This window comes from Pipra filicauda, unplaced genomic scaffold (genome assembly GCF_003945595.2).
Source record: "Pipra filicauda isolate LSUMZ 115617 unplaced genomic scaffold, ASM394559v2 scaffold18_size4552066_pilon, whole genome shotgun sequence".
NCBI lineage: Eukaryota > Metazoa > Chordata > Aves > Passeriformes > Pipridae > Pipra > Pipra filicauda.
This window is the reverse complement of record NW_024104298.1, coordinates 2,697,186-2,723,828: the sequence shown is the minus strand read 5'-3', so window position 1 is coordinate 2,723,828 and position 26,643 is coordinate 2,697,186. Positions and strand designations below refer to the sequence as shown.

Here is a 26,643-nt window from a genome sequence, read left to right as displayed (position 1 = left end):
CTCTTGGAAGTAGCTTTCACAGGGTACTCACTAACTTTGCTTTGTTTATATTTTTCCAGGTTTAAGTTTGTTCTTGTGCTTTATGAGACTTGTCACCCCAGATTTCTACACAAGAGACATACCAAGATTTCCGTTTCAGCAGTTCAAATGCAGTGAAAGAGAAGAATACTAAAACAAAAATATGATTTGTGTGTCTCTTGTGTGCTCATGAGGAAGCACCACAGGGAACTAATAAGACCTGAGTTAACTCAGAGGGAATAACTCAGTTAGGATTGCCTCTGGCAAAGCAGGAAGTTCAGAACAAAATTAAAATAACCCATTCTGATGCTGTCCTGGTTTTCTTGAGCACAGCCGTATACTTGTTTTATAAACCTAAATTTGGGAAATACTAAGTATTTAAAACCAAACTGGTATGGTCTGGCTTTGGAATATCTATATGGTATTTACACTAGTGAAGAGTGACTCCAGTGTTCAGAAGAAAGCGCTGTAAAACTTACCTCTTGTTGCCATAGGAGCCACTTATGGAATTTTAATGTGCCCCAAAAGGCTAAAAGGTAATTGTCTGCATGGTTCAGGTATTATCACTTGGGACAAGAAGGTACTTAGTCTGAGACTTCTTTCTGCCCTTTCATAGCCCTTTGGCAGCAGAGTATGAGGGTGTGCTCCAGTTCAAATTGATTCCATATTAAGAGATTCCGTAATCATACACAAATTTTCATGTCAGGACTAAGTGCTTATGATGAAACAGACTTGTTCAGTTCATCTTCATTTATAGGGATATGTTTTCCTGATTCCAGTATTTTCATATGGTTGAGCACAAGACGTGTAGAAATGCACTTTTGTTTTCATGCTGACTGAAAAAACAAAAAAAATCCCACCCTTCTATTATCTGGGTGAATGTGCTGTAATGTCCATCCTTAAATTGGAAGTTCTAGGTTTTCAACCTTGGTGCCTCTGGCACACAAAGTGACTGGAGATCTACTCTGGCTGTGACAAAACCTCTGGTTGAAAACTTCTAAAAATTTGATGTTTTGGCATTGTGAAAACCATAATTTCTCCTCAAAAACACTGCAAAATGAAATTGTTGTCTTGCAGCTGCTTCTTCATGCGTACCAAAGAATTAAATCCTTTCCTCCCCTCTCCCATTTTACTTTTTTCCAAACTTTCATTACCTTGGTGTTTCTGACAAGGATTCCACTGGAGTCCTGCATCTGTGAAGATGAGGTGAAAAAACAGTTTCTTCTTCACTTTCTCTAACCTGTTTGGGAGCTTTGTAAGCTAATTTTCTCTTTCCCTTAGGTTTGATTTTTTGTCTTACTGCTCTCTAAGTATCTTTCTCTTTGAATTAGAAGTCCTCAAAGTTATTAGCGAGCATTTTCAAGGTTTTGTCTCCTTTTGTTATTTCCAGACCGAGTTTTGAGTCTGTCAGGGTCCCATTGCGCCCTTTTACTGTCTTTTCTGGTGCTTGCAAATGCTTGAAGATTTGAATAATGTGCTTTCCCTCCCTTCTTTCACAGTATTAATAAAGATACTAAATCAAATAAAGCCCTACACTTCTTTGAGTAAGTGGTCTTTGGGTACTTCTCCTGAAGAAGACACACTGTTGTTGTTGTTACCTGTTTCTAAATATTAAATCTTGGTACAGTATGATTTTTTTTAAGCCACTGTAAATAATTTTTTACTGATGGATTGGTGTGGCACTGCATCAAATATGTGTTAAAAGTTGGTACTTCTACTGTTTAGCAATCATGCTTGGGCCGTGCACACTTAAATACATAATTTAATACAAGTTTTGAAAAATCAGATGTGGCACACAGTGTAGCCTTTATTATTTGCCTATCTTATGGACTCTGGAATGCATAGTGAAAAAAGGAGTACCTGCATAATGCTGATGGGCATTTCTTTGTGAATTTTTAAAGCTATTAGGCTGCCATCCATATAGTCAGCCAGGGAAATCCCATGTCAGAGAAATAGCTCTACAAATTACTTGTTATCTTCCACTCCTAATTAAGCCAGACTTTCAGAGTATCTTGTAGCGGAGATACAGATGTATAAAATCTAACTATTAAATATGTAATGATGTAATTAGGACATTGGTATTGGTCACCCTATCACTGGAATTTACAGCCAGAGGTGTTAATGACTGGAAGAATAAGTCATTAATAGTAAACTCTACATTTTCTGCAGGACTGGTAATTTTTAGGTTAGCCAAAACAACTTTTTTTTTTTTTTTAAGGAAGGTCTCTGAACTATGATTTTAGTGTATAATAAAGCTCACCACAACTGCTTTTGCCTGATTTTGAAAAAAAAACAAACAACTAAAACCAAACTGCTTACTACAATTAACAGTTCAGTCTTCTCACAAACATTTAAGAGGAAAAAAGTAACATACGTATGTCTCTTTCATAGTAAATAGCCAATTTTTCATGTAGTTTTTTTAGTCTGGTCTTGATGACTCTACTGCAGGGTATTAGTTTTGTTGCCCAGAAGTTCCAAATGTAAAGCTTTGAAGATGAAGGCACTATCAGTTCTGCACACATGGGACTTACTAATTCAGCTGTGTATCACAGCTAAGTTGCAAATACAGGATAACAGGGTCACAGAATGGATGAGGTTGGATGGACCACTGGAGGTCACCTTGTTCAACCCCCTGATCAAGCAGGGCCACCTAGAGCTGGTAGCCCAGGACCATGTGCAGGTAACTTTTGAGGATCTTCAAGGATGGAAGACTCCACAACTTCTCTGGGCCATCAGTGCCAGTGCTGAGTCACCCTTCACAGTGAAAAAGCATTTCCTGATGTTCAGAAGGAGCCTCCTGTGTTTCAGTTTGTGCCCATTGCCTCTTGTGTGCACACACTGACATGATCTGTCAGAAGATGTTACATGTATTGATTGTTCTTTCTTACAGTGTACGTTTAATTTGGTGCAGCTTCCCACACATGGAAGCTATGATTATGGTTGTGTTTAGTTTTTAATGAGGTTTTTGTTTGTTCTTCATCTTGTAGGGTAAGTCTTACCCCTTTAAAGGTCCATTCCCTCCTATGCGGAATCCGCTGGCCTACCTGGACTACAACAACCTGTGGAGGACCATGGATGAAATGGGGAAGGAGGTATGGCATGAGGCATTGCAGCTGACTGTCTCAGCTCAGCTTTGTCTCTGTGAGAGGCAGAGTGAAAGATGGGAAGCTGCTCTAGCTTGAAAAAACCTGGTGCTGGCAAGAGCAGCCACACATTTTGGTACACACTGATGGTCAGAGCGCATCTGAAGAGGCATCCTTGAAACTTCTTCTGAGGGCCACGTTGCTGAGGCTGTCTGCAGTCATAGCTTTGCTCTTCTGGTTAAAGGAATGTCAAGGCTTATGTTTGTGATTGATTTTTAGCACTTTTCCTGGTGAACCATAAAGTGATATTTTAAGAGGCTTGTCGACCTCAAACGTTTGCCCTTCTCTACCTTCAAATTCAACTTGTCTGTTCTAGTTTATTACCAGTAGTGTATGTTTTCTATTGGCTGAGCTACAAGACTTTGAGAAGAGGTTGCTCTTACTTGCATAGATAAATGCAAGAGATATGGAACAACTTAGAAACATCACTTAGCTCTAAATTTATTCTCTGTTTTTCCATCTAAAAAAAGAGAAAATTCTTAAAGCAGGCAAACAAACAACAAAAAAACCCCTAAAAGCATTCACTGTTAAGTTCACTGTATTATCTACCAGAAATTTGCAGGCTAAATTACCATGTAAAGACATGGCAATTCTTGTGTCACTCATTTGCTGATGGATGCTTTTTTATGTCTCCTTAGATTCCCAGTGAAGCCCCATGGAAGGCTCCACATGCAGAAGAATGGGACAAAATGACTATGCAAGATTTCATAGATAAAATTTGCTGGACGAAGTAAGAAACCTTTTAATATGAAATACAATGACATATTTATATATCTTAGAGCTCCAAAGAAATGTTACTGCTTTGCAAAGAGATATAACTACCCCTAAAATACAACTTTTTTAAAGAAATGGGGTGAGAAAATCTTGTAATAATGGACCACAACACCTGTCAGCACACTCTGTTTCCCTAACTTTTTAGACTAAAAAAGAAGATAAAAGGAAAATGTATTTGGGAGGGTTACTTCTGAATAGATGTGTAGTACCTTAATCTGTTATGTGCACTTTCCTGCTCTTTACTGTGTGTTTAGCCTTTAAAAGAAAAATGTTCTGGTTACAACAGCTTTTTGAATCAAACTTTTGATGGAACAACACACATTTATTCTGTGCCGGACCAGCTGATTTTACCAAAGTGCTATAAAGATAACATTTGTCTTGCAATAGCACTAAATCACTTTAACACCCATCTTTCTATTGTTTAGCTGGTGTGTTATATAGCAGGTAAAGTGAAAATGCTTCCTGTTTTTATGTATACATCAAAGCAATTTTTCTTCCCTTGCCATTCAGCGGCAGTTTGATTGTTTTTCTTCTCACTGAAAGAAAAAAAAAAGCCCATTAATTCTGCCTTGCTGTAAAGCAGATTGATTTCTACAGCAGCCACCTCAGAACTGCCAAAGCACCCCACATGCAGCTGCCACGAGCCTGCACGAGCTTGGTGCCGAAGCCTGTTAGCACCCACTAAGTCTGGTTCTCAACAGGGGCATTTCTATGGCTTCAACCAGTCTCCAGAGAGCAACATGACCAGTGTTGTTCATGTAGATCATGGCTATTTTGGGCCGAGTCCAGAGAAGGGCTGCAAAGACGACCTGAGGCTGGAGCACCTCTCCTATGGTGACAGGCTGGGAGGGTTGTGTTGTTCAGCCTGGAGAAGAGAAGACTCCAGGGACACCTTAGAGCAGCCTTCCAGAGCCTAAAAGGGGCTTACAAGACAGCTGGAGAGGGACTTCTGACAAGGGCATGTAGTAATAGGACAGGGGGTTCTGGCTTTGCACTGAAAGAGAGCAGGGTTAAATTAGATATTAGGAAGAAATTTTTTATCATGAGGGTGGTGAGGCCCTGGCACAAATTGCCCAGAGAAGCTGTGGATGCCCCATCACTGGAAGTGTTCAAGGCCAGGCTGGATGGAACTTTGAAGCAACCTGGTCTAGTGGAAGGTGTTCATGCCCATTGCAGGGGGTTGGAACTGGATGATCTTTAAGGTCATCCTTTGGGGTCTTTCACCATTCAATAATTCTATGATTGTAAATGGACAGTAGGCCCCTGTCAAAAAACTTGTTTTACTTTAACAGGAGTGACAATTGCACAGAAGCATATAAAAAGCCTTTCTCATTTGTATCATGGTCCACGTGCAGTAAAACCAGATAGAAATGTAGTCTGACAGCTCTGTTGGCTCTCTAAACCTATGACTTGGTAAGGAACTGGACAAGTTTGCAAAACACCACGCACCAGTAGTCATACAATATCCAGTAACTCATGTGACTACATTCATGATTTTCCAACTTTGATGGAATAAGACTTGACATTTTACCTGAATATTGGCATAACACAGAGACGCTTTTCAGATTTTATATGTGCACCTCAGCTTGATTTGCTCAGTTTGTTCAAGATTTAGGTAACATGCCATAGAAAATTCCCCCTCTGGAAGGTAATGATCCAGAAGGGTAATCTTCTACTATTGCCTCTCATCTAACAGACTGTACAGATTTGCTTTTGGCTACAGATGCACGATGGAAATGTCCTGACTGCACTTGGTTGAAATCATGCTGGCATTCCTAGGTAAAACATCAGGAACTGAAAAGCAATGGGAGAAGGCAGCAGAAACTAGGAGAATGTAATCACCATCTAATAGCCTCTGCTTATAAAAGATTAATGGACACATTAGCGAAATACCTTACAGAGTTGATCATATTTTACAATACGTGTTTATACTGACAAAAAATCATGAATAATTTCTGTATTATTTTTGGCTGTCAAGAATGAAGCCAGAATATCCTCATATTTCAGAAAATGGATGAGGTCTGTACTTCAGTGGGACTTTGCATTTTTAGAAAGGACAGAAGATGCCTTTTTTTCTATGTAGATCTACAGCTGTTTGAAATAGTATGATAGAGATACACTTTTCACTTTTTTTGAAGTCTGAGACTAAAAAAAAGAAAGAAGCAACAAAAAAGTGGATTCTGTACTGGCTTTGGAAGTTATTGATTGCCTGATGCCTTGCATATGAGACACATATAGAATTTTAGTCCCTAAACCCAAAGTAGTTAAACTGGGCATCTTGTGGTCTTGTCCATGTCTCTTAAAACTCCTCCTCAGAATGAGGGCAGGGGAAAGCATTTACTTCTAACAGGAGGAATGTTTCCCTGAACCTCAATAAATTCTGTCTTAGTGCACCCAAAAATCTTGTACAGGCTTATACATTAATTTACAGTGGAGTTGTAACAAAAGCACAAGCTGTAAGACGTAAAGCAGTGATCCTTTTTCAGACACAGGTCAATTTTCTGCTTCTGTGTTCATTGCCACTGGCTACTAGAACACTGTTTAAAATACTGAGTTGAGCAACCAAAAGAATCCTTTCCTTTTCCCTGTCAAACTCTTTCATGAATGCTGTCTCGTCTGTTTTGGCTTCCTACTTACATTTCTTTCCTTGTTGTGTTCCACCTGCAGCACTCTCCCTGAGCACAGAGGAGGATTGGGCAGTGAAGGGATCCTGACTAATCCAGAGATATTAGATAATTAACTTAGACAAGATTGCTAACTTTTTATGACAAGTGTTGAATAATCTCTCTACTATGTGCTTGAGGGACAGGCATTTAGCAGGTGTAGATCTTGTCTGTAACCCAGGAGCCAAGGACATGGTGTTTTTGGAGTCCAGTGAAAGCCGGAGGGCTTGCTTCCCTTAATTCTAAAATGACAACTTTGCATTAGTAGCATAATTAGTAACATAAGCTTTCATGAGCTTTTGTGTCTCCTGGAGCCCTAATTTGTCTGGAATATAAAAACTTGATTAACACTTTTTTTGCAAGGATACTTGAAAAATGTTACATAAAAGGAATTGATAATTTCTTGCTTCAACTCAAATCAAGGAATCCTTTGCCCACAGTAAAAGAAGAGGTTGCCAAAGACAGTCTCCCACTCAAGAAGAATCTGGTCAACATTATTAATTTTTTAAATTAACTCACTTTCTTGTCTTTGTTGCAGTGCAGCTAAGAGTTTCGCAACTCTGTTTGTGAACGTGGATGTCACTTCTGAGCCCCACGAGGTCTCTGCCCTGTGGTTTTTGTGGTACGTGAAGCAGTGTGGGGGGACAGCGAGGATATTCTCAACGACCAATGGAGGACAGGTACTGTCAGCCATCACCTTCTGCAGCTCTTGATAGGCCCTGGTTTAACTTCATTCTTTTGCTTGTTTGTTTTAGTTCAGAGGGCAAACTGAGTCGTCCGTGACTTTTGAGCCAGTTGCACATTGATAACTAGTTTTATTCATTTACACTTTAATCTGGATCTTGCAAAACTGGTGTTGAAAACTGCTCCTGTGCTGAAAGCATTGACCTAGGGTTCAGTAGTTTTGTATCTGTTCCTGACTCTGGATTCCTTTTGGACTCCGGTTAGAACATGTACTTTGCTTATCCACGCTGAAAAAGGAGAGTTTTACCTATGCTTGTTTCTGTCACAAGGCTGAAGCAAGGCTTGGCACTGCTGAAGAAGTTAATGGAGATTGCAACGCCAGCTGTAAATTAATGCTGAAAATGTAGCCCAGAGCTGGGTTCCTAAGATGCAAACTTCCAAGGATTAACACTGTTGTGATTTTAAAATCAGCCTGAAGAAAATGACCGCCACTGCTTAAAAATGGTATTGCTCTGAAATGTTGGCAGTCTGGTACGCTAGTGCTGCTTCTGCATTTGAAGAAAGTAAAGACTCTGTTAATGGTCTTCCACTTGAGAAGTGCAAATTTTACTAATTGTATTAGATATATTTTTTGAAATGCAAGTTACTTCATCATAAATAACTAAAAATGCAAATACATGAAACCATATCAAATCCATAAATATGTGTATATAAGCAATAACCATAGATAATTTAACTGTAAATATGTTTAAATATTTGAATTCTGTGCTATGCTGGAGGTGATTTAAGTTAGTTTAGATTACAGACCGTAGTAGGCATTTTTTATGTGAGCTACATTATTTCTTTTACTTTGTTATTTATTATGAAGTTTCCTATTTCTGATGCACAGAGCTCTGCAGGGATGAATAAACTCAGAGAAAGGTTTGAAAGTTTAAGCACTTTTCAGAAGTCTTGCTGATTCACACAGGCCTGAGGAAACTGTTTGGAGACCACATGAGAAGGGGTTTTCTCATGAGATTACTGATACTTCTGTTTTTGACTGCTGGTCAAATATGGGAAGTATTTGACGAAATCCCCAAAAGAGAAAGTAACGCGGATATGTTTCCAAGTGAAACTGCCAAACTTCCCAAATGTGTTTTGATAACAGTGGAAGAATGGGGTTTGTTTTGAATGCTGAGCAAAATGATACCTGCTTCACAAGCACCTCTCTGCTGAGTCGCTGTTCATGTGTTTCAGGAGAGGAAGTTTGTTGGGGGCGCTGGCCAGATCAGTGAGAAGATGATGGAGCGCCTGGGAGGGCGGGTGAAGCTGAGGAAGCCGGTCGTCCGCATCGACCAGTCGGGTGAAAGTGTCGTTGTGGAAACCTTAGATCATGAATTATACGAGGTAATGGAATGTCCTTGTAAGAAATCATTAGTGGTGGGATGGATGGCTAGAAACCCTTTAGCTTCGTCCTTTTTGGCTGCTCCAAAATACTCTCCAAAAACGCAGCAGAGATATGAGTGACTATGACAGGTCACACTTTCTCATTGTCCTGAAGTGATAGTTCTTTAAAGTGATGCCTGGAAAGCAATCATCTCTTCTTTGTGTTCAGTTGCCTTCTGAATTAAAGTGTGAACACAAAAATGTAGCTTAGTAGTAAACTTTCTGGGAAAAACATTGCAAACTTTACTTCCAAGTTGTAACAGAGGAGTCCAGATGGAAGGGAGATCAATGGACTCTTGTAGCACAGTGCTTTCTTTTAAGTACTGAGGAAAGGGCAGCTGCCCATCATTTGAACAGATGGCTGCTTATATGATGCTTGTTTGTTATTTAATGAGCAGGATTTTGTGAGGTTTAGTTTTACAATTCTTATGCTAAATGCCAAAATTGCTTCACAAGATACACCCTGCAGCCTCCACAGATGTCTGCCAAGATCACTGGAGCAATATACCTAGGTTGAAGTAATGGAGAATGTATTTGGCTTATGTATACTTTCTTTTCCAGGGCAAATATGTGATCAGTGCCATTCCCCCAGCTCTTGGTCTGAAGATTCATTTCAACCCACCTTTACCCCCAATGAGAAACCAGCTCATCAACCGGGTCCCCATGGGCTCAGTCATCAAGTGCATTGTGTACTATAAGGAAACTTTCTGGAGGAAGAAAGGTATTGTGTTTTAATTGAATGGAATAGTAGTGACAAAGGGAAGAGGGTGCATGGCAATGGAGTAGACAGAGGATGCTAAACCTTAGAAGGAAAAAAGAGGGAAAAGAGGGTGGATGAGGGAATAAAAAGAGGGAGGTAGTCACGAAGGGAGAACTCATGCCTCTTGTTTATTGTCTTGGTTGTTCTTTATTGTCCTCTTCTTCAGTGACATGTGGATATGAGTTTCTCTCACTTGTACAGGAATGTAAAGGTACAAGTGATGTGTGATGGAAAGGGGTTTTATCCCATCAATTATCAGTCTGCAAAAATTCTGCCTTCTGGATGCACTGGGCAGCATTAGTTGAAAGTGTCTTTACATCTCCATCCCCAGCTGGGCTAGTCATCCTGAACTCCCCTTACAGGCTGAATACTTCCATCGTGGTTCCTCAGCTCTCTTTTAGAACTACTGAATCTAAGAAAAACTGCAGTGTAATAGCACCTATTTCTCATCTTTGGCTATAATGAGCCCACATCTGTTTGCCTACTCTCATGGTTTGAGAGCTCCAAAATCCAATTCCCTAGTCCAAACCCCCTCCCACATCTCAACTCAGTGTGAGATGGTTTTTCCAGACACCACACAAGACTCAAAATGGGTGAAAGGGAATATATTACAATGACTGTACAAATAAATACTACAATACATTATATACAATCTTAGCTATCTCTACCACGACATAAAAAGTATTTACAAAGGATCAAATCTGTTCTCCCCTCCAAATGAAAGTTCAGGAGGGAAGAAGGAAAAGATCCTTTCCGCTCTCAGAGCAGCAGTGTTTCTAAGGCAGCAGGCATCTCTTCTGCAGCAGCTGTAGCTGGATCTCTGCCAGTACACACGAGGGGGTATCCAAGCCCTCGTGGCCCTTCGCCTCCAGGCAAGGGTCTTCTCTTCCGTGGGCTACGTTCACCCGGACACGGTCGTTTCACCACAGTCATACCACGAAGCTCAGGGGTCTTCGTGATGGTCCTTATCTTCAGGGGATTCAAGCCCCCTTTGCAGAGCTCCGTGCTCTGTCTCAGGCAGTGGGGGGGCCAAGGTCACCCCCTCTGCATTCCTTCTGAGCTTTACAGCTCCTTTCTGCAGTGTTGTAGCACTCCACGACTCTTTCAAGTAAGAGTCCATCATCCTCCTCTCTCTCGGAGGTCTCAGAGGGGTATGGGGTTTTATTTCATTTCTTATCCCAACTTCCTCTCTCTCTCTGTAGAGCCTAATTCTCTCTCTCTGCTGCTGGCTCTCTCTCTCCTTCCCGGAGTTCTCTCTGTGTTGCTGCATGCCTGTCATTGTTGTTTGTTCTTATCTCTTCTGGCTCTCTGCCACCGTTTCTTCGGTCAGTGCAGTTCTGCCGCTGCTCCTGCTGCTTCTTACAGTAGAGAAACTCCTTCAGCTGTCAGCCACAGGTACTTAGCCCAGCCTTATGCTGTTCCAAGTCCCTGTAGCCCCCAGCCGGGGGCTGGGGGGCCAGAGCCCCCCAGGGGGGCTCCTGCCCTTTCTCCTCGTGGCCATACAACATGGCTACTTCTTCCACAACAACTACAACAACTATCTTCTCTTCTGTTCTGCTTGTGATATGTTTATATTTTGCAGAAGTGCTCATTGGTTCAAACTTCCAAGGGTTACCACCCTCTGGGGATTTACCATTTTATAACTTCAGGGGGAAAACTGTTTCCCCCCACCACACCTACAAATGTCATCCACCCTCCATCTTTGTGAATGACTTATGGGGTTCTGGATCCTGTCATGTTCTGCCTATTAGGTTTGGAATGGATTGACAGGGGGTGACTCCCTGTTTCTGATAGAACCTGTAGCATACTGTGCTTTGCCAACACCATTGTTCTTTTAAGAACAATGTATTTTCTTCGAACTGTTTTAAGAACAATTGTTTTTTCAAAACAGTGTACAAATATCTCCTTCTCTGTCTGACATAAATGTCAGACATGGAAACAACTGTGGTAAAGACCCTTGAACATCTTCAGTATTTGAGAGCAGTCCATTTCTGTGTAATAATTACCTTACTAAATATTAGTTACCTTGCTTCCCTGTATCAGAATCATAATATCTGAGAATGATAGAGACTGGGAGAAACCTCTGGATGTCATCTAGTCCCATGTCTTGCTCAAAGCAGGGTAAATTTAGATCAGGTTGTTTAGGGCTTTTTCCTGTCATGTTCTGAATATTTCACATCTTCTTGGAAGATTGTTCCTAGATTTGGATACATGTATCCTAACTTTTCCACTTTGTGCTTAACAGGGTATTGTGGTACCATGATCATTGAAGATGAGGACGCTGCAATTGGTTTAACACTTGATGATACTAAGCCTGATGGCAGTTTTCCTGCCATAATAGGGTAAGAGACAGTGTCTAATTAATGCTTTTTTATTTTGTCTTAGAGGCAGCAGTTGAAATGGAAAACCTAATGCTTTTGAAAGGAAATACTTTAAAATAATTAAAGGTTGAGTCTGTGGTGAATATGTTCTGTGATTGTTTTATTTCAAAAAAGTTTTCTCTATGATTTCATTGCTAATTTAAAAAATGAAATTCTGTCATTTTTTTTACTTTCATCTTTTGCCTTGTTGTGTGGCAAAGTATAGACTTGGAGAAGAGGAAAGAAAAGAGAAGAAAAAAGAGGGTGATTGCAGAAATATAAAGTTTTTGCCCAGTATTCCAGTTCTTTAAATCAAAATTTGTTTTCTAGAATTATATTTTGTTTGGTTTGGTTTTTTTAACAGCTGTGGAGTGTGATCAGTCTTAAAAGTTTTATTAAAAAATAATTTCCAGCTCAATCCCAGGCTTCACCTCTTGTTCCTATATGCCTGCACCCACAGCTGTATAAAATTAAGGTAATTGGGAAACAACTCATGCAAATATCGTAACATGAATCTCAGAGTGTTTCCTTCTAGAGTGAGTCCTGCAAGCAGCAGACAGAGCAAACAACGTTACGCAGAGAGGTGAAATGGATATTTTAGATAGAGACCCTAAAGCTATTACTGTGAATCACAGCATCCCACCATAACATATTGACATTTTAAATAATGCAGGAAATGTAGTTGCATAGTGGCAGTAAATTGTCTGTGGTCTTCCTACAGCTTCATTCTTGCTCGGAAGTGCAGAAGACTGACAGGTCTCACGAAAGAAGAAAGGTAAGTCCAAACACTGGAGATCTGTGCAGAATCTGAGTCAGAATTTTGTTATAAATGACCAAGGCAGGAAAAAAAATGCCCTGATTTGAAGGAAGTTGTCCGTAACCTTGTGATAGTAGGCAGACATGTCACTTGGAAGAAGAAGGTATCTTGGTTTTGGATGAAGGCCCCACAGAATTCCCACAAACTGGCAGCAGATGTGTAGCTAACCCCTGGCTTTTGGAAACTCTCTGGTCCTGGTTCTTATTTTCCCACAAGGCTGCTCTGCTTATGTAACTCCAGGTAAAGAACTGCTCTAAGCTGCTGGATATGAAAGTAGTGTAGAAATCCACCTGCCCTCACTGGAAAGGATCCAGGTCCAGCCTCCTCTCCCCACTGCTACCTCTCTGGCTTCCTGCAGGTGCACTGAGCTCTTTGAAAGCTTGTCAGAAGGGACAAGCTTGACCATTGTGTTTTTTATTTCTTCTAATCACCCTGGAGGGTCCTTTCAATGTCTGTAACTAAGTGCAACCTTGACGGTGCTGTAGCTGCTGTGAGCAACACCTCAGCATCATGAAGGGATCAGAAAGCTGCCTCCATCTCTCCACCCTCAGCTATGAAGGGAAAAAATGCCCTTCAGGGCCAGATGAAGGCCATTTTACTGTCTTCTTGAAACAAGTCTCTGCATACCATACTGCTCTTTGGCATATTACTAAAATAGAATTTACAAAGTAATGATTTTTTTCCATCTCACCAGTTTACAGTATCTGATCAAATTAAAGCTAGAAGCAGAGAGTGTGGATTATGAGCAGAGGCTTATTTTGAAACTGAGAAAATAAAATTGTTTTTAAAGCATGCCGGAAGGAATACTGTGTCCAAGTAACATTTTTACAGTCTAACTAGAGAAGATTTAGTCATCTCAGATTCACTTTGCAGGTAGTCTGGAAGTCTGTGGATAACAGGTCTGAATGGAGCTGTTAATGTCCCAGTCTTTTCAAATGACAGCCTGATACCACAGAGCCCTTTCAATTTTGGCAGGAATGGACAAGCACTGAAGCTTTGAGATAGACCCCCAGCAGGTGCCAGATGATAAAAGTCATGTAGTTATTCTGAAACCCAGTATTGCCCAGCATTCAAAGCCATCCCAAACACCAAACGGTGTCTTACTCTGTGTGTGAACCCCCTAGATTCATCATGGCTGGGCTTCACGAACAAAGATTTGGGAAGGGCTCTACCCACATTTGTTACAGGCACGTTGGTGGCTGAAAAGGCCAATATGAGACAGACACGTCCGGTTGGAAAAGGCACAACAGAAAGACTCCTTAGATGGTATATTCTGCAAGGCACGATTCTTTCTGTGTTGCCTTTTCTCCTCAAGGGTGATCCTGTGTGCTTTCTCAAAAGCATCAGCAGTGTTATAGATGGTGTGTCTCCAGGCCTCCCGATTGGAGGCCAGAGTAGACCAGTTATGGTGATCAATATGGCCAAGGCTGAGATGTTCTTTCAGGGAGTCCTTTTATCTTTTCTTCGGGGCTCCTCTCTTGCAGCAGCCAGTGGCAAGTTCACCATAGAGCAAGATCTTAGGGAGGCGGTGGTTGGTCCTTCATCCTTGAGACGTGTCCTGCCCAGCGCAGCTGTGTTCTCATCAACATGGCTTCTATACTTGTGACTGCTGCTTGTTCTAGAACAGATGTATTGGTCACATAATCTGACCAGTGGATGTTTAGGATTGTGCGGAGGCAGCGTTGATGGAAGCGTTCTAGGAGACGCAGGTGGTGGCGGTAGATGACCCATGATTTGGAACCATACAAGAGAGTAGACAGCACTATGGCTCTGTAAACACTGATCTTGGTACTTTTCTTCAGGTGTTTGTTTCGCCAAACTCTTTTATGAAGCTTTCCGAAAGCACTGTATGCCTTTGCTAACCTGTTGTCTGTCTCCCCATCAATCTCACCATCCGAGGAGATGAGGCTGCCTAGGTAATTAAACTGCTGGACTGATTTGAGCTCTGATTGGCTAATGGTGATGTGGGGATGATGGGGGACTTCCTGAGGTGCAGGTTGATGGAGAACTTCTGTCTTCTTTAGACTGACTTCCAGCCCAAAGAGCTCTGCAGCATCTGCAAAGCAGGATGTTAAACGCTGCAGGGCTGCTTCTGTGTGGGCAACAAGGGCGGCGTCATCAGCATAAAGCAGCTCCCGGACAAGGTGGTTTAAGGTCTTGGTGTGGGCCTTCAGTTGCCTTAGATTGAATAGACTTCCATCAGTACGATATCGAATGTAGATACCATCCTGATCCTTGAGGTCTACCGTGGCCCTTTGGAGCATCATAATGAAAAAGACTGTGAATAGGGTAGGAGCAAGAACGCAGCCTTGTTTCACACCATTCTTTATTAGAAAGGGCTCAGAAAGTGTGTTGCCATATCTGACTTGGCCGTGCTGATCCTCGTGGAGTGAGATGATCATTTTGAGGAACTTGGGGGGACAACCTAAACGTTCCAAAATCTGCCACAGACCTCTTCTGCTCACAGTATCGAAAGCCTTGGTGAGGTCGACAAAGGTTACATAGAGACCTTTGTTCTGTTCCCTACACTTCTCTTGCAGTTGTCTGAGAACAATAACCCCCTAGATACAACTGAGCATTTGCAGTCTTCAAGAACAGCTTCTCTTTCTATGAAATTAAGGGCTGTCCTGGCTGTTTGCAAGGTACCATCTTTTCCCTTGGGCATTAAAAGTGCTGGCACAATTACCTGACTCTGCTGCTGCCTACAGCCAAGTTTTAAATGGGAGTTTTGAACTCTTGTCTTTTGAGGAATAGACCTTGGACTAGGAAGGGCTTTGCTTTAGTAACAAATGGCTATGAAATAGGCCCAGGTTGGTACCTTCTGGGTGTACCCTGGTGCAGGGGTACCTCTGGCTCCTACAGTCTTGAACTCAGCCAGCCAAGGCAGGAACCTGCTGGTCTGTTCTGCAGCTCCTGTCCTTCACATAAGTCTCCTTCCAGTGGAAACTGGGGTCCAGGGGAAGGCAGAGCATGAACCCAGACCTCCCAGTGTACACTTGGGGTGCAACCAATTTATATTATTTAGATAAGGGGTGTGGTGTTTGCCCTTCTGATCACAGGCTTCTTGTGGCACCCTACAGGGGATGTATCCTGCTGAGATGCTGTGCTCACCTACAACACAGCCTGGGCTCTCCCTTCATCACGCTTATTACAGGGTTTTGGTAATCCTTGGATATGAAGAGTAGGATGTAGAATCTGTGACAGCTATCCTAAATCATGACTGGGAACAGCAGCTGTGGGAGAGGATGGAAACCTTTTTACAGGCTAAGCCTGACTGAAGGGAGTAAAACTCACTGCTGCCTTCCAGGTGGTCTTCCCAGGCCAGGTGCCAGTGAGTAATTACAGTGGTTAGATTGTACCCTACCTTTCCACACTGCTGTGAAATAAGAGACCAGGGAAAACAGCTGTGCATGTGCATTTCTTCCACACTGGGCACAGTGTAACTCTCAACAGAACCCTACCTTGGTAGCTCCAGGCATAACATTCCTCTTATTTAGTGCTGATGGCAGTTTCACAGCTGAGTCCAAAGCCAAGAAATAAGGATTTTACTCACTGCATATTCCATGTGTTCCATGCTAGCTTCAACTATAAATACATAAATAAGAATTTATTTAAACGGTTCTGGGATGAAAACTGCAGATCTTGCAGAGAAACCAGCACAGCAACAAAGATTGCTCTTATTAAGGTAATGTCCTCAGTGATTGATTTCTGCTGGTACAATTCAATTCCTTAGAAACTGCTGGGTTTTTTTGTGTATGTGTGTGGGTTTTTTTTCCCCCTGTCAAATAATACCTTGTTATTGATGAATAATTCCTTTCAAGGTTGACATTTCTTAAGAGTCTGAAGATGCCCTTGACCTGAAGCTTAATATTTTCTTTTTGCACAGCTATCTTAAACTAACTTGACACCTGCCAGCAGCAAAATCACCCCAGGGCCATGGCTCTTCCTGAACTGTAGCACCCTTCACTTTCTTGCTCAAGCCCCAACCTGCACATGAGGACACCTTCAAGGCTCTTCTAGTCATCCTGTTTCTCCTCAGCCCCATTTTGTAACATTCTTTGGGTTGAGCTGCTCATGGATATAGCTGGGCTCCTTACGGGCTTTCATAGCTGCAAGTGTAGCCCATGCAGTTACAGAGCTGGGACTCTATTTCTGTGCCCAGCATGGCTTCCTGTGGAGCTCAGGATTTGTTTCCAGGAGTAAATGTTTTTCCAATTCTGTGTTTGAGTTTTTGTTTTTATAGTTGTTAGCTATTATTTCATCTTGATCTTCCGGATTTTGGGAATTGGCGCATCGGGGCTGAGAGTAAGACCCAAAAGCTTGTAGGAACAAACTTAATTGCGCTTGGGGTTTGCTATGGAATGAAGTATATTCATGGATTTATAGACTCATAAACTAAAATAGGAGGAAATTTTATATATACAGAAATAAAGTACTAATTCCCTGAGAGCCGCAGTACATCAACACCTGCATCTTTGTAGGAACAAACATAAGTTAGATTATGTGCCAAGACGAAAAATTGCAGTGCCTTACTACTTTCTTTTCTGACAGTCTGGAGAACATTTGGATAATGTATGGAACTGGGCTGCTAGAGTTATCTTAAGGGAACAGCTTGTGTAACTGCTGATTAAACCAGCACTTATGCAGCACAGGAGTTTGAGTTATTTCTAGTGATCCAGAGGCTGACCAATTAGGATAGATCCCAAAAAGCTGGAACCTCAAGTTCAAGCAGATACATTATATGTTCTTTTGAAACTAGGGTATATTAGGGTGGTTTGTTTGCTCTTTCCTCATGCTGAAGTCTTATGTTGCTTTTCTCTTGCAGGAAGACAAGGCTGTGTGAGCTCTATGTAAAGGTTCTGGGATCAGAGGAAGCTTTACACGTAAGCACAAAATCTAACCATGGTGTCTCTGGAAAAGGTACCTCTGGAAAAGGTAGCTGCTATGGGAGCACTTACTGCCCTCTCTAGAGGAGTGGAGAGAATATTATGGCAAGTCTTTGGTTGTGTTTGACAGTGAGGACAAGAATGAGCTTATGAAACTTTATTCTTGTCCAGCTTTGTGGGTGGCATTCTCAGTGCTCACACCACACATCTCAGCTGTTTTCAGGTGTGACAGGCTTGCTTTCCCTCTCATCTATGTTGTGTCCTCTCTCTCACCAGTTGTTAACACTCATTGCTGCATGTGTTGGGTTGTTTTTCCTTTGCCTTTCCCTCGCCTTCTCTTCCCTGTAATGTTGAATGACTGTTCGACTCTGTGTGATCTCACACTTAGATTATGTGATTAACACTGTTTACACTTTAGAGACATTTTTAAACCAGTTAAATGTTGTAGACACCAATCTGGAAAACACATAATTTCCAACACAGTGATACTGTACACAGAACCATGCAAGTGCCACACTTTGCATTTTTACAAGTATATATTTGTGTCTCTTGTACATATTGCAAGTATTACATCTGTGTACACCAGAGGTTAATTTTGCTTTACATGGTTCAGAGCATAAATTTGTGCACAAAGTATCAATTTACATTGACAGATTAAGAGGGTTATGTTCTGCAGTGGCTAGATTAGCTAGTTTTTTAGACACTGCTAGCTACTTTTAAAAAATTAAGGCTTTTTGTGTTGGGTTCATGTTGCATTAAGAGATGTGTTAAATGTGCTTGTCTTGTCAGACGTTGACATGCAACAAATGATAAGCTGTTCTTCTCTGCTCTCTCCTCAGTTCTGTTATTAGCTTTCTTGGGACTCTGTCCTTTCCCTGAGTGAATTAATCTCTGTTTTACAGCCAGTGCATTATGAAGAGAAGAATTGGTGTGAAGAGCAGTATTCTGGGGGCTGCTACACAGCCTACTTCCCACCAGGCATAATGACTCAGTATGGAAGGTACAGTGTCTATTTATAGTGGGCTTTGGAGTAGTGAGATAAGACCAAGTTAATAAATATCCTCAGAAAGGGTCATAAATCCTCTGTCACTGTTCACTTTATACCTTTTAAGATCACTAGGGAATATTTTGAAGAGATAGTATAACCTTCCACTTGTCTCAGCTGGGCTTTATGATGGATGAGTTCAGCATCAGTAGGGGCTTTTATTCACTCTTGAAATTCGGTGAGTACAGCTGAGTAGGCTCTGGGAAGGGAGTTGGGAAGCTTTCACATTCTGTTTACAAAACTGGCTTTGGGTGTTTGAGATCTGTGTAACCATTTCCAGCACATCTTTAGCTGGTGTTTTATAAATACTGGCAGAGAGTTAATTCTTGCCAGTATTTACAGTAATGAATGATTTCTTTGGACTATTCCTTTTTTTTTCAGCAGTCAAGGCTTAAAATAGTAATCAGTGGGCCATTGTATACAGTCTTCTCCCACCTAAGTTTTTGCATGAGAATAATATTTAGCAGGAAGAAAAAGACTTACATCAGACCAGTGATTGGATCCAGATACACAGTTTTTAATGTGGAGGCATAGCCCTACTTTTGAAGTTTAAGTTTTTACAATTTAAAAAGAACTTAGAGCAATGAAGCACTTGTAATGAAGAGCTTATGGAGGCCTTAGTATTTAAAGTAATTTTAATGATAATTATTGCCAATTCTGTCAAAAACAGAGTTAAAACAATCTTTATTTATTTATTTATTTGTTTGTTTATTGCTTTAGATATTATGAGGATGTACTTCAGAATGCTGCTCTGTGCCAGTAATGCTTAGCATTGGTATTTATGGCCCTGGCTAGAATTGTGAGAGAGACTAATTCTCATCTCAAAATAATTGTGCTTTACACCTATGCACAGTGTAAATGCTTAGAAAATGCGAACACTGGTGTCTTTACTGTAAGAAATTAAATGCGGTGCAGATTCCCCCTCCAGCTCAACTCACCCAATGTTACTGACTGTAAGTGCTTGCTGTTATTTAAAACACTTCTGTGATGTTAACCCAACTGTTTTGGTTCTTTTCTGATATGCCTAATGAGGCTTACTGCTTGTCCCCCTCCAGGATCATTCGGCAGCCCGTTGGCAGGATCTATTTTGCTGGCACAGAAACAGCCACAGAGTGGAGTGGATACATGGAGGGGGCTGTCCAGGCTGGAGAAAGAGCAGCCAGAGAGGTACAGAAACTCAGGGGACACTGTCAAATATCCTGTGGAAAATGAAAGATCTTCTGGTTGGAGGTGAAATGGGAAGGGAGTGTTGACAGCATCACATGTTCTGAATCTTGATGCAAGTCCCTGCAAAGGGGAGAGACTTCAAAAAGGATGAAGGTTTTGCACTTAGATTTGGAATACTTGAGGAGGGCTGTGGTTATTTCCTCAAAATCTTCTCTGTTTCCAGGAATCAAATCCTTTCTTCTTTTACAGAAATCCCAGATTCTCACCTAGCCATTTTTTCCCCCAAATGATCACTCTGTTAGTAATCCTACTGAGACTTCATGGCTGTTAGAGCACGGGAGCAGCTCAGTCCTGCAGCTCCGCACACCAAGCTGGTCCCTTCCTCCTGTGTTCCCAACAGTACTATTGACACAGTGAAATACCTTTGAGAAAGCCTTACATGAAGTCAATAAAAAAAGGACTTAGATTTATTTTGCATCTGAGAAAATGGCAATTCCTCAACTATTTTCAGGAACATTACAGTTTATGGAGCAGCAAAAGAAATGTCATCTTTGTTTTATGAGGCAAAGGGAACCTTGTGTCTAAAAGCTACAGTTGTGGAACAGAAATTCTCCCAGAAGGGATCTGGAGAGTTCGTCTAGCCCATACTCCTGCCCCAAAAACAGGGATCAACTATTCATAACCTGTCCCATTTGAGGAAATTATACCAAACCTGCTTCTGAAAACCTCCAGGGGCAGTGCTTCGTGATCTCACTAATGTACAGACATTACAGCAGAGCCTCCATAGGCCTCAGCAGAGAAGTTGACAAGTGTGCTAGACTGGTAAAAATGTTGATATTTTCCTTTCCTTGTTTACTTTTGAAAGGAAAATATGTTTGAAACGTAGTGCAAGGATGTTTCTCATTCCCGTGCATTGTAGAGTTGAGGGGTTCAATGAATCTTGCCTACAGTAAAAGGCCATCATAAAAGATGACAGATTTTAAACCTACAAGTGCCTGGAATAGTAAAAACATTAATATCACCACCTCCATTTTATTTACTGTAGAAGAAACTAATCTTGCTGTCTTCCCTGATTACCATTTCAAATAATCTTTGCCATCCTACTGATCTCTGGTATCTTTGATATTTTGAATGGTAAGTTTTCCATTGCGAAGGTTCTCTTTTTAGTTCTGTTTTTCTCTCGCTGAAAGTAGTGGTCTGTCATCACTCCCAGGATGCTGTTCTTCTTCCTACATCATGGTAAAATTTGCAAAGCAAGCTACTCCTTGTAGCTGGCATAGGCACACCATATGTATGCCAGGAGTGTCTGCCTAACTCTTAGTCATATTCACATTGCCCTGTTCCCATGGGACTGGGCAAGTTCTGATATCTTCCATGGACTAACTAAGCATAAAGATATTTTTCTGTTACTCTTTCTATGTTCCACTAGGAGAAGTGTCTTATCTGGCCTCCCTAGAAATGAGTTGTAAAAGGCTGAGTTTTCTTCTAAAATTTCAATACACTGTTGTTTATGTGCTCAGTCATCATCATGCCATTTTAAAACAAAAATTGAAGCCAGCTTTTTTTTCCCTTTTGAATAATCAATGTTACTTATGTAGAACATTACTGCCTTTCAGATACTGTTTGCTATGAGGAAAATCCCAGACAGTGAAATTTGGAAGCCAGAACCTGAATCAATTGTAAGTATTTATGTAGATTAAAGGGTCTGGCTTTTTTTTCTGCTGCTTTGCCAATGAGATAAAATTTTATTGGTTGTTTTTATGTAAGTTCACTAAATCAAAACCACAATAAACTTTCCCTTACTCACCAAAACTGCCCCTTCCTTAAGAGGAACATGATAGAAACTCAGAGAGGGCACCCATCTGACAACTCTGTAGTGCAGGATTGGAAAGAACTGCACTTTTTAACTGGGCTGTGAATCCTTTCCACGTGTGTGTTCTTCTTCCCTTTAACTGGGCAGAAAATTTTGATACATTCCTCCCTGGTAACATTTCACTGCTGCAACCCAGTTCTGTTTCTGCTGCAAGAATCTTGATTTGTATCCTGCCTCTCACAATGGAGATGTTATGTTGATAAGGGATGCTCTCCCTGCAGGATGTGCCAGCTTTGCCCATCACTACGACCTTCTGGGAGAGAAACTTGCCATCTGTGCCAGGACTGCTAAAGCTGATTGGATTTTCCACTTTCTTCACCTCTGTGGCTGCAGCTGGGTTACTTGCCTACAAAAAGGGACTTCTAGTTCGAAACTGAAAAAGGTGCCATCTCAAAGCCTCACACTTGAGGGGTTTGCTTTTTTTTTTTAGTGGGTTTTTTGGCATGCACTTCCCTGTCTCCAAAGTCAAATTAGGACTGAAGAAGAGGTGAAAACAGTAGAGAAAAGAGGCTGGAGGGGAGGGATAAATAAAGGGGATCCATACTGAGGAAGAACCCCTTGAATCCAGGCCTATTTCTAGCAGTAAATTTTTGGTTGTTGAATTTCTAAGATACCCTGCCAAGCATTATCACCTTGGTTTTTATCCAGATCTCAGAACAGAAGGGACAAAACACCTCTATAAAGCCTATTCTGGTGAGATTTGCAGTTGTTTTTACACTTATGTATGAAACACACCCTGAACTCCAAGTCTTTACAGACTCTTTTTTGTACTGTACTATGCAACAACACAGTCTCTAGTTTTAAACAAAAGATTTCTGCCTTTCTGTGTGCTAAAGAAATCCATAGCTTAAAGGATGATTAGATAGTTCATGCAAATTACTGGTAACAAACTTTTTAGTGTTTTTATTTTTGTCACCCAGGTGTCCAGAGCCCAGGCAGCATCTAAGGGACAAGTCAGGCCAAATCTATCCATCTGAACTATCTGGCCATAGGATGCTGGCATTTCTAGTGGTCTCTATGTCCTACAGTGAGTTAAAGGGCAATGGTTTTAGTGCCTCGGGAAGAGTAGTTGAATTTCAGGCTTGCCACCTGTGTTCACAACTGCCTGGAACAGCAGAGCTGATGTCCCAGTCAAGTCTGTTCCTGGAAAACTCCTCTGCCTGAAAAACTGTCAGGCTGCAGCCCACAGCTGATGTGTATCCAGTATGGATTAGGCTGTTGGACCTGAGTGTGAATGGGAAACCTTGTGCTAAAGTACAGGCACAGCCTGTCAAGCCTTTTTCACCCTGTCTGACATCTCTCTGCCTCCAAGGTCCTCTTTTAGCTCCCTAAGTTTCTGCAGGATAGCAAGAGAATAGATTACCTTCTGCCTACCCCATGAAGTTGTAGAGCCATCCATAAAAAACTCTCATATACTTTTTTCTTAACACCTTTCTTTCTTTCAGCTACTTAAATTTGTTCTTTGAACACCTTGAGGCTGTCTCTCGCCCAGTGGGGCACACACAATGGGTCTGAAAATGTAGTGTTTGCATTAAAAAAACCAACAAAACCCCAACAAAACCCCCAAATTATCTACCCCCTTCATGCTGAACACAGCTTCGCTGATTCAGAGCTTCAGTCTCTCCTAACAACCATATTGATGGGATTAGCACTTCCACTTCTGCCTGCTGTGCTGTATTGTACTGACTGTGCACTTTTAACTAACCAAGGATCTAAATGATAGATGAAAGAGAACCATGGATAGGAGAGTCACATGCAAGTGCTTCTGCCCTCCGTAGCTCGGTACCTTTCAAACAATGTTTAAAAAAAAATAGAAGAAATAAAGAAGGCAGGGTGCAGGGGAGGAAGTAAAAAAAACCAACCACCAAAACCTCAGTGCCTACATGTCAGTGTGTTGGTGCATTGTTGTAGGTATTTCTGTTGTGTTACATCTGCACAACAAAAAACAGGGACGCAGGTGTAGCTGAGAACAGGATTTGGTGCACGTGAAGTTTGAGACATCTGGAATTTTTCCTGGCCTGTTTGCTGTGCTTCTCTCTTCAAACAGCATCAATTTAAATGTAAAAAAAATTGCATTTCAGTAAAAAGCCGTGGAGGGAAGTATAATAATAAATTCAACAACTAGTGTGAGCAGACGGTAGAGGAACTGTACCAGCAGTCTCAGGCAGACTTTTTGGGCCAGCATCTGATCTTGCTTGTGCAGAGTAGTACTTTGTTCTCCAAATAGTCCCATGGAAATTTACTGAACAGCTTCGAAAGCTGCAATATTTGTGAGCGGCACATCGTTTTCTGGTCCTTAGGTTTCTTTCTTTTTAACTTGATATACCAGTTAAACATCTTGTAGCAGCAGCTTGGATTTTATCACAATTGAATATCCTCATAACAGCCTTTTAAAATGCATAGGGGAACTTTCCAGACATAAAGATCTTTAAGTCAGAACAGTGCAGCCAGTGTACATATGGCCTTTCTCATTGTATCACACAGAGCTCTAATTTGCTGGGACATTTGCCTACTGCAGACTACTTCTACATGGCTTTCTCCCCATGGGATTTATTTACTAAATCAATTAGGAACCGAAAGCTGGATGGGAAGTTCAGAGCTTTTGCAACTCAGACAATTCTTAGGCCAGAAATAAACACAGGAACCTAAATTTGGGAAAACATTCTTAGTCTTGGCCCTGATATCTGTAAGTGCTAGACAGCGAATGCACACTTAATACATAAAGAGCTGCTTCATTTGCAGATGATTTCCCTGCCAAAACTGTTTGGAATTCAGATCCTGCCTCTGCCCTAGAAATACTCTTCAGTTCCCTACAGGGGAGCAGATTCATGAAACTAATGAGGATAAATTGGTTTTATTCACATCCAGAATGTATCTCTCTCTTCTTTGCTCCTGACTCTGGCAGAAGTTTGTCTCAGTCTAACTGAGGCAGAAATTCCAAGCAAAATCAGAAGTTAGGTAGTTAGAAGTGAACTGAATCGTGGACTTTTTATGAGACCAGTCAATTAAAAAAAACAAAAAACAACTGAACATTTTCTATACTTATCAACATTTCTTATTCTTAGTTTTCAAAGTGAAACAAAACCGTAAAAAACCGAAACCTCACAAACATTTCTCATGTTGTTCTGCACAACTAAAAGCAGGTGGGACTTGAAATCTCAAATTAAATTTGGATTCCCTGGGATTTCTAGCCAAATCTGATTGAAGCTGGGAGGTCTGAATTGTAACATCTGTATTAACACACTGAAGTCTCTGTCTTCTTCCTTGCAGACTGCCAAAGCGTTAGGAAGGCTCTCTTTGTCTTTACCGACATGTCTTCCTATGATTATGCTGTGGATCTTACCACGACTGTGGGATAGAAAAAAGGATTTGCTGCCGTTTTCTCAACATTTTCCACGTAAAAGGAGTATGTGGCACTTTGTGTACACGGATACCAGTGTGATGAGTGAATTGACAGATGTAGGTTGAGAATCAAGCTGCTTCCCCTTGGGTAGAGGGAACTGTTTAGGACTGGCTTACATTTTTAAATTAAAATTCCTGCCAACCCTTCAAAGAGAGGAATGAAGTCTGGTTTAACGGGCAACGAGTCATGCTATCTTGTTAATTTATTAAGAAGTTTGATGAGACAACTGCTATCATGAAAGTTCCAGCAGTTTACCAGCTTTGTAAAAGGTACTATAGGAACAACCATGGAAATAAGTGTACTTGTCTCTTATGAACTGAATTGTGTTACCATGCATATTTTGTAATACTCTTAAGAGTTTTCAAAAAAAGAAAAAAAAAGAGGTTTACTTTCTTGTACACTGTTCTGATAGCAACTGTACATTTCAAAGGGTGTTGGGTCATGGCATGATAATCTATGTTAACCAAAGTACTTGAAAGCTGATTGCATAAACTACTCGACAATAACAAGGATGTGAGCAGTCTGAGGTGGCCCCTTGTCTTTCCTTTAACTAGTGCATTTTTTTCCCTTGGTGCAGATCTTGATTCTAAATAGCACATCTGCTGTCAATACAATGACATTAATCACAGTTAAGTGTCTGTCTGAGCATTGTCCATCACTGGAACCCAAGGCCTGGAGAGAAGCTTAGGTCCTCTATTAAAATGATCTTACCATGTCCTCAGTGGGACTGTTGTTTCACTCAGTTAGACTTCACAGATGTGCAGAAATTTTAAGATTTTTTTTTTGAAGAAGAGGCAGTTCTATGTCCTCCAGAAGTACTTGGATGCAAAAGGGATCCAGGATTAAATAACAGATCTGCCACTGCTCTTGGGCAAGAAGCAAACCCACTTAAATCACAGATTACAGATGCTCACAAATAAACCTGACCTGTCTTTAAATGAACTGACATTCCCTCTCCCATCTCCACCACCTTAAGGTCACCTTGATCTTACTTCTGTTGAAGAACAGATTGTAAAAACCAGACAGCCAAAGCTGTCTTGCTTTCAAAGTGTCTCTGCAGTCACACTGTTTAGGCGTTGTCATAGACTGCTGCTTTTAGCGTGTCTCCTGTGGTCATGTGCAGGTCAGTGCTCAGTGATGCCTGCCTCTGTGTTTTGGAAAAAAAAAAAAAAAGAGTGACTTCACTTTGCAGGAATATATATGCTTTGTGTGTGATGAATTTGTGCCTTTTATAACTGTAGCATTTTCTAAAGTGCCTCTGTGGTGACTGTCTCCCTTGGTTTCCTTCTTCAGCTCCCTTTTCAATAGGCTCTGCAGATATTTTTATCTGACAGCTGTGAACTTTTTTTAACCTTAATTAGAATCAATAAATATTGTCATGTCACATGTATTGTTTGAGGCTTTTCTTTAGTGGGAGCTCCTTTTGACTTGGTTGGTAATGGTGAGTATTACTTACTACCACAACATTTTGCACTTCATACTGAAGCTAGTGAGGTATCTTCAACCTTTCTCAGTAAAGAAAGCTCTGTAAAGAAAAAGGAGAGAAGGATAAAAAACCCCCCAAAAACCCAAGCAACCCCCAAAAAGTGCAAAAAACCCCACTCATCCCCTCAAAAAAAACAATT

General features: G+C 41.1%; 1 protein-coding gene across 2 annotated transcripts in view; it reads left to right on the top strand.

The window, feature by feature from the left end:
• The window catches only part of LOC113998857 (amine oxidase [flavin-containing] B-like), a 54,538-nt gene extending 28,134 nt beyond the window's left edge, over positions 1–26,404 (top strand). For both annotated transcript variants that reach the window (XM_027741914.2, XM_039380205.1), the window contains exons 4-16: positions 3,006–3,110; positions 3,800–3,891; positions 7,137–7,278; positions 8,519–8,668; positions 9,269–9,428; positions 11,713–11,809; positions 12,549–12,602; positions 17,470–17,527; positions 18,433–18,530; positions 19,631–19,742; positions 21,359–21,421; positions 21,837–21,997; positions 24,886–26,404. In XM_027741914.2, the coding sequence (XP_027597715.2) occupies positions 3,006–3,110; positions 3,800–3,891; positions 7,137–7,278; positions 8,519–8,668; positions 9,269–9,428; positions 11,713–11,809; positions 12,549–12,602; positions 17,470–17,527; positions 18,433–18,530; positions 19,631–19,742; positions 21,359–21,421; positions 21,837–21,992 (1,287 nt within the window). In that variant the 3' untranslated portion in view covers positions 21,993–21,997; positions 24,886–26,404. The remainder of the gene's footprint in view (positions 1–3,005; positions 3,111–3,799; positions 3,892–7,136; positions 7,279–8,518; positions 8,669–9,268; positions 9,429–11,712; positions 11,810–12,548; positions 12,603–17,469; positions 17,528–18,432; positions 18,531–19,630; positions 19,743–21,358; positions 21,422–21,836; positions 21,998–24,885) is intronic.
• Positions 26,405–26,643: the final 239 nt, after the last annotated feature.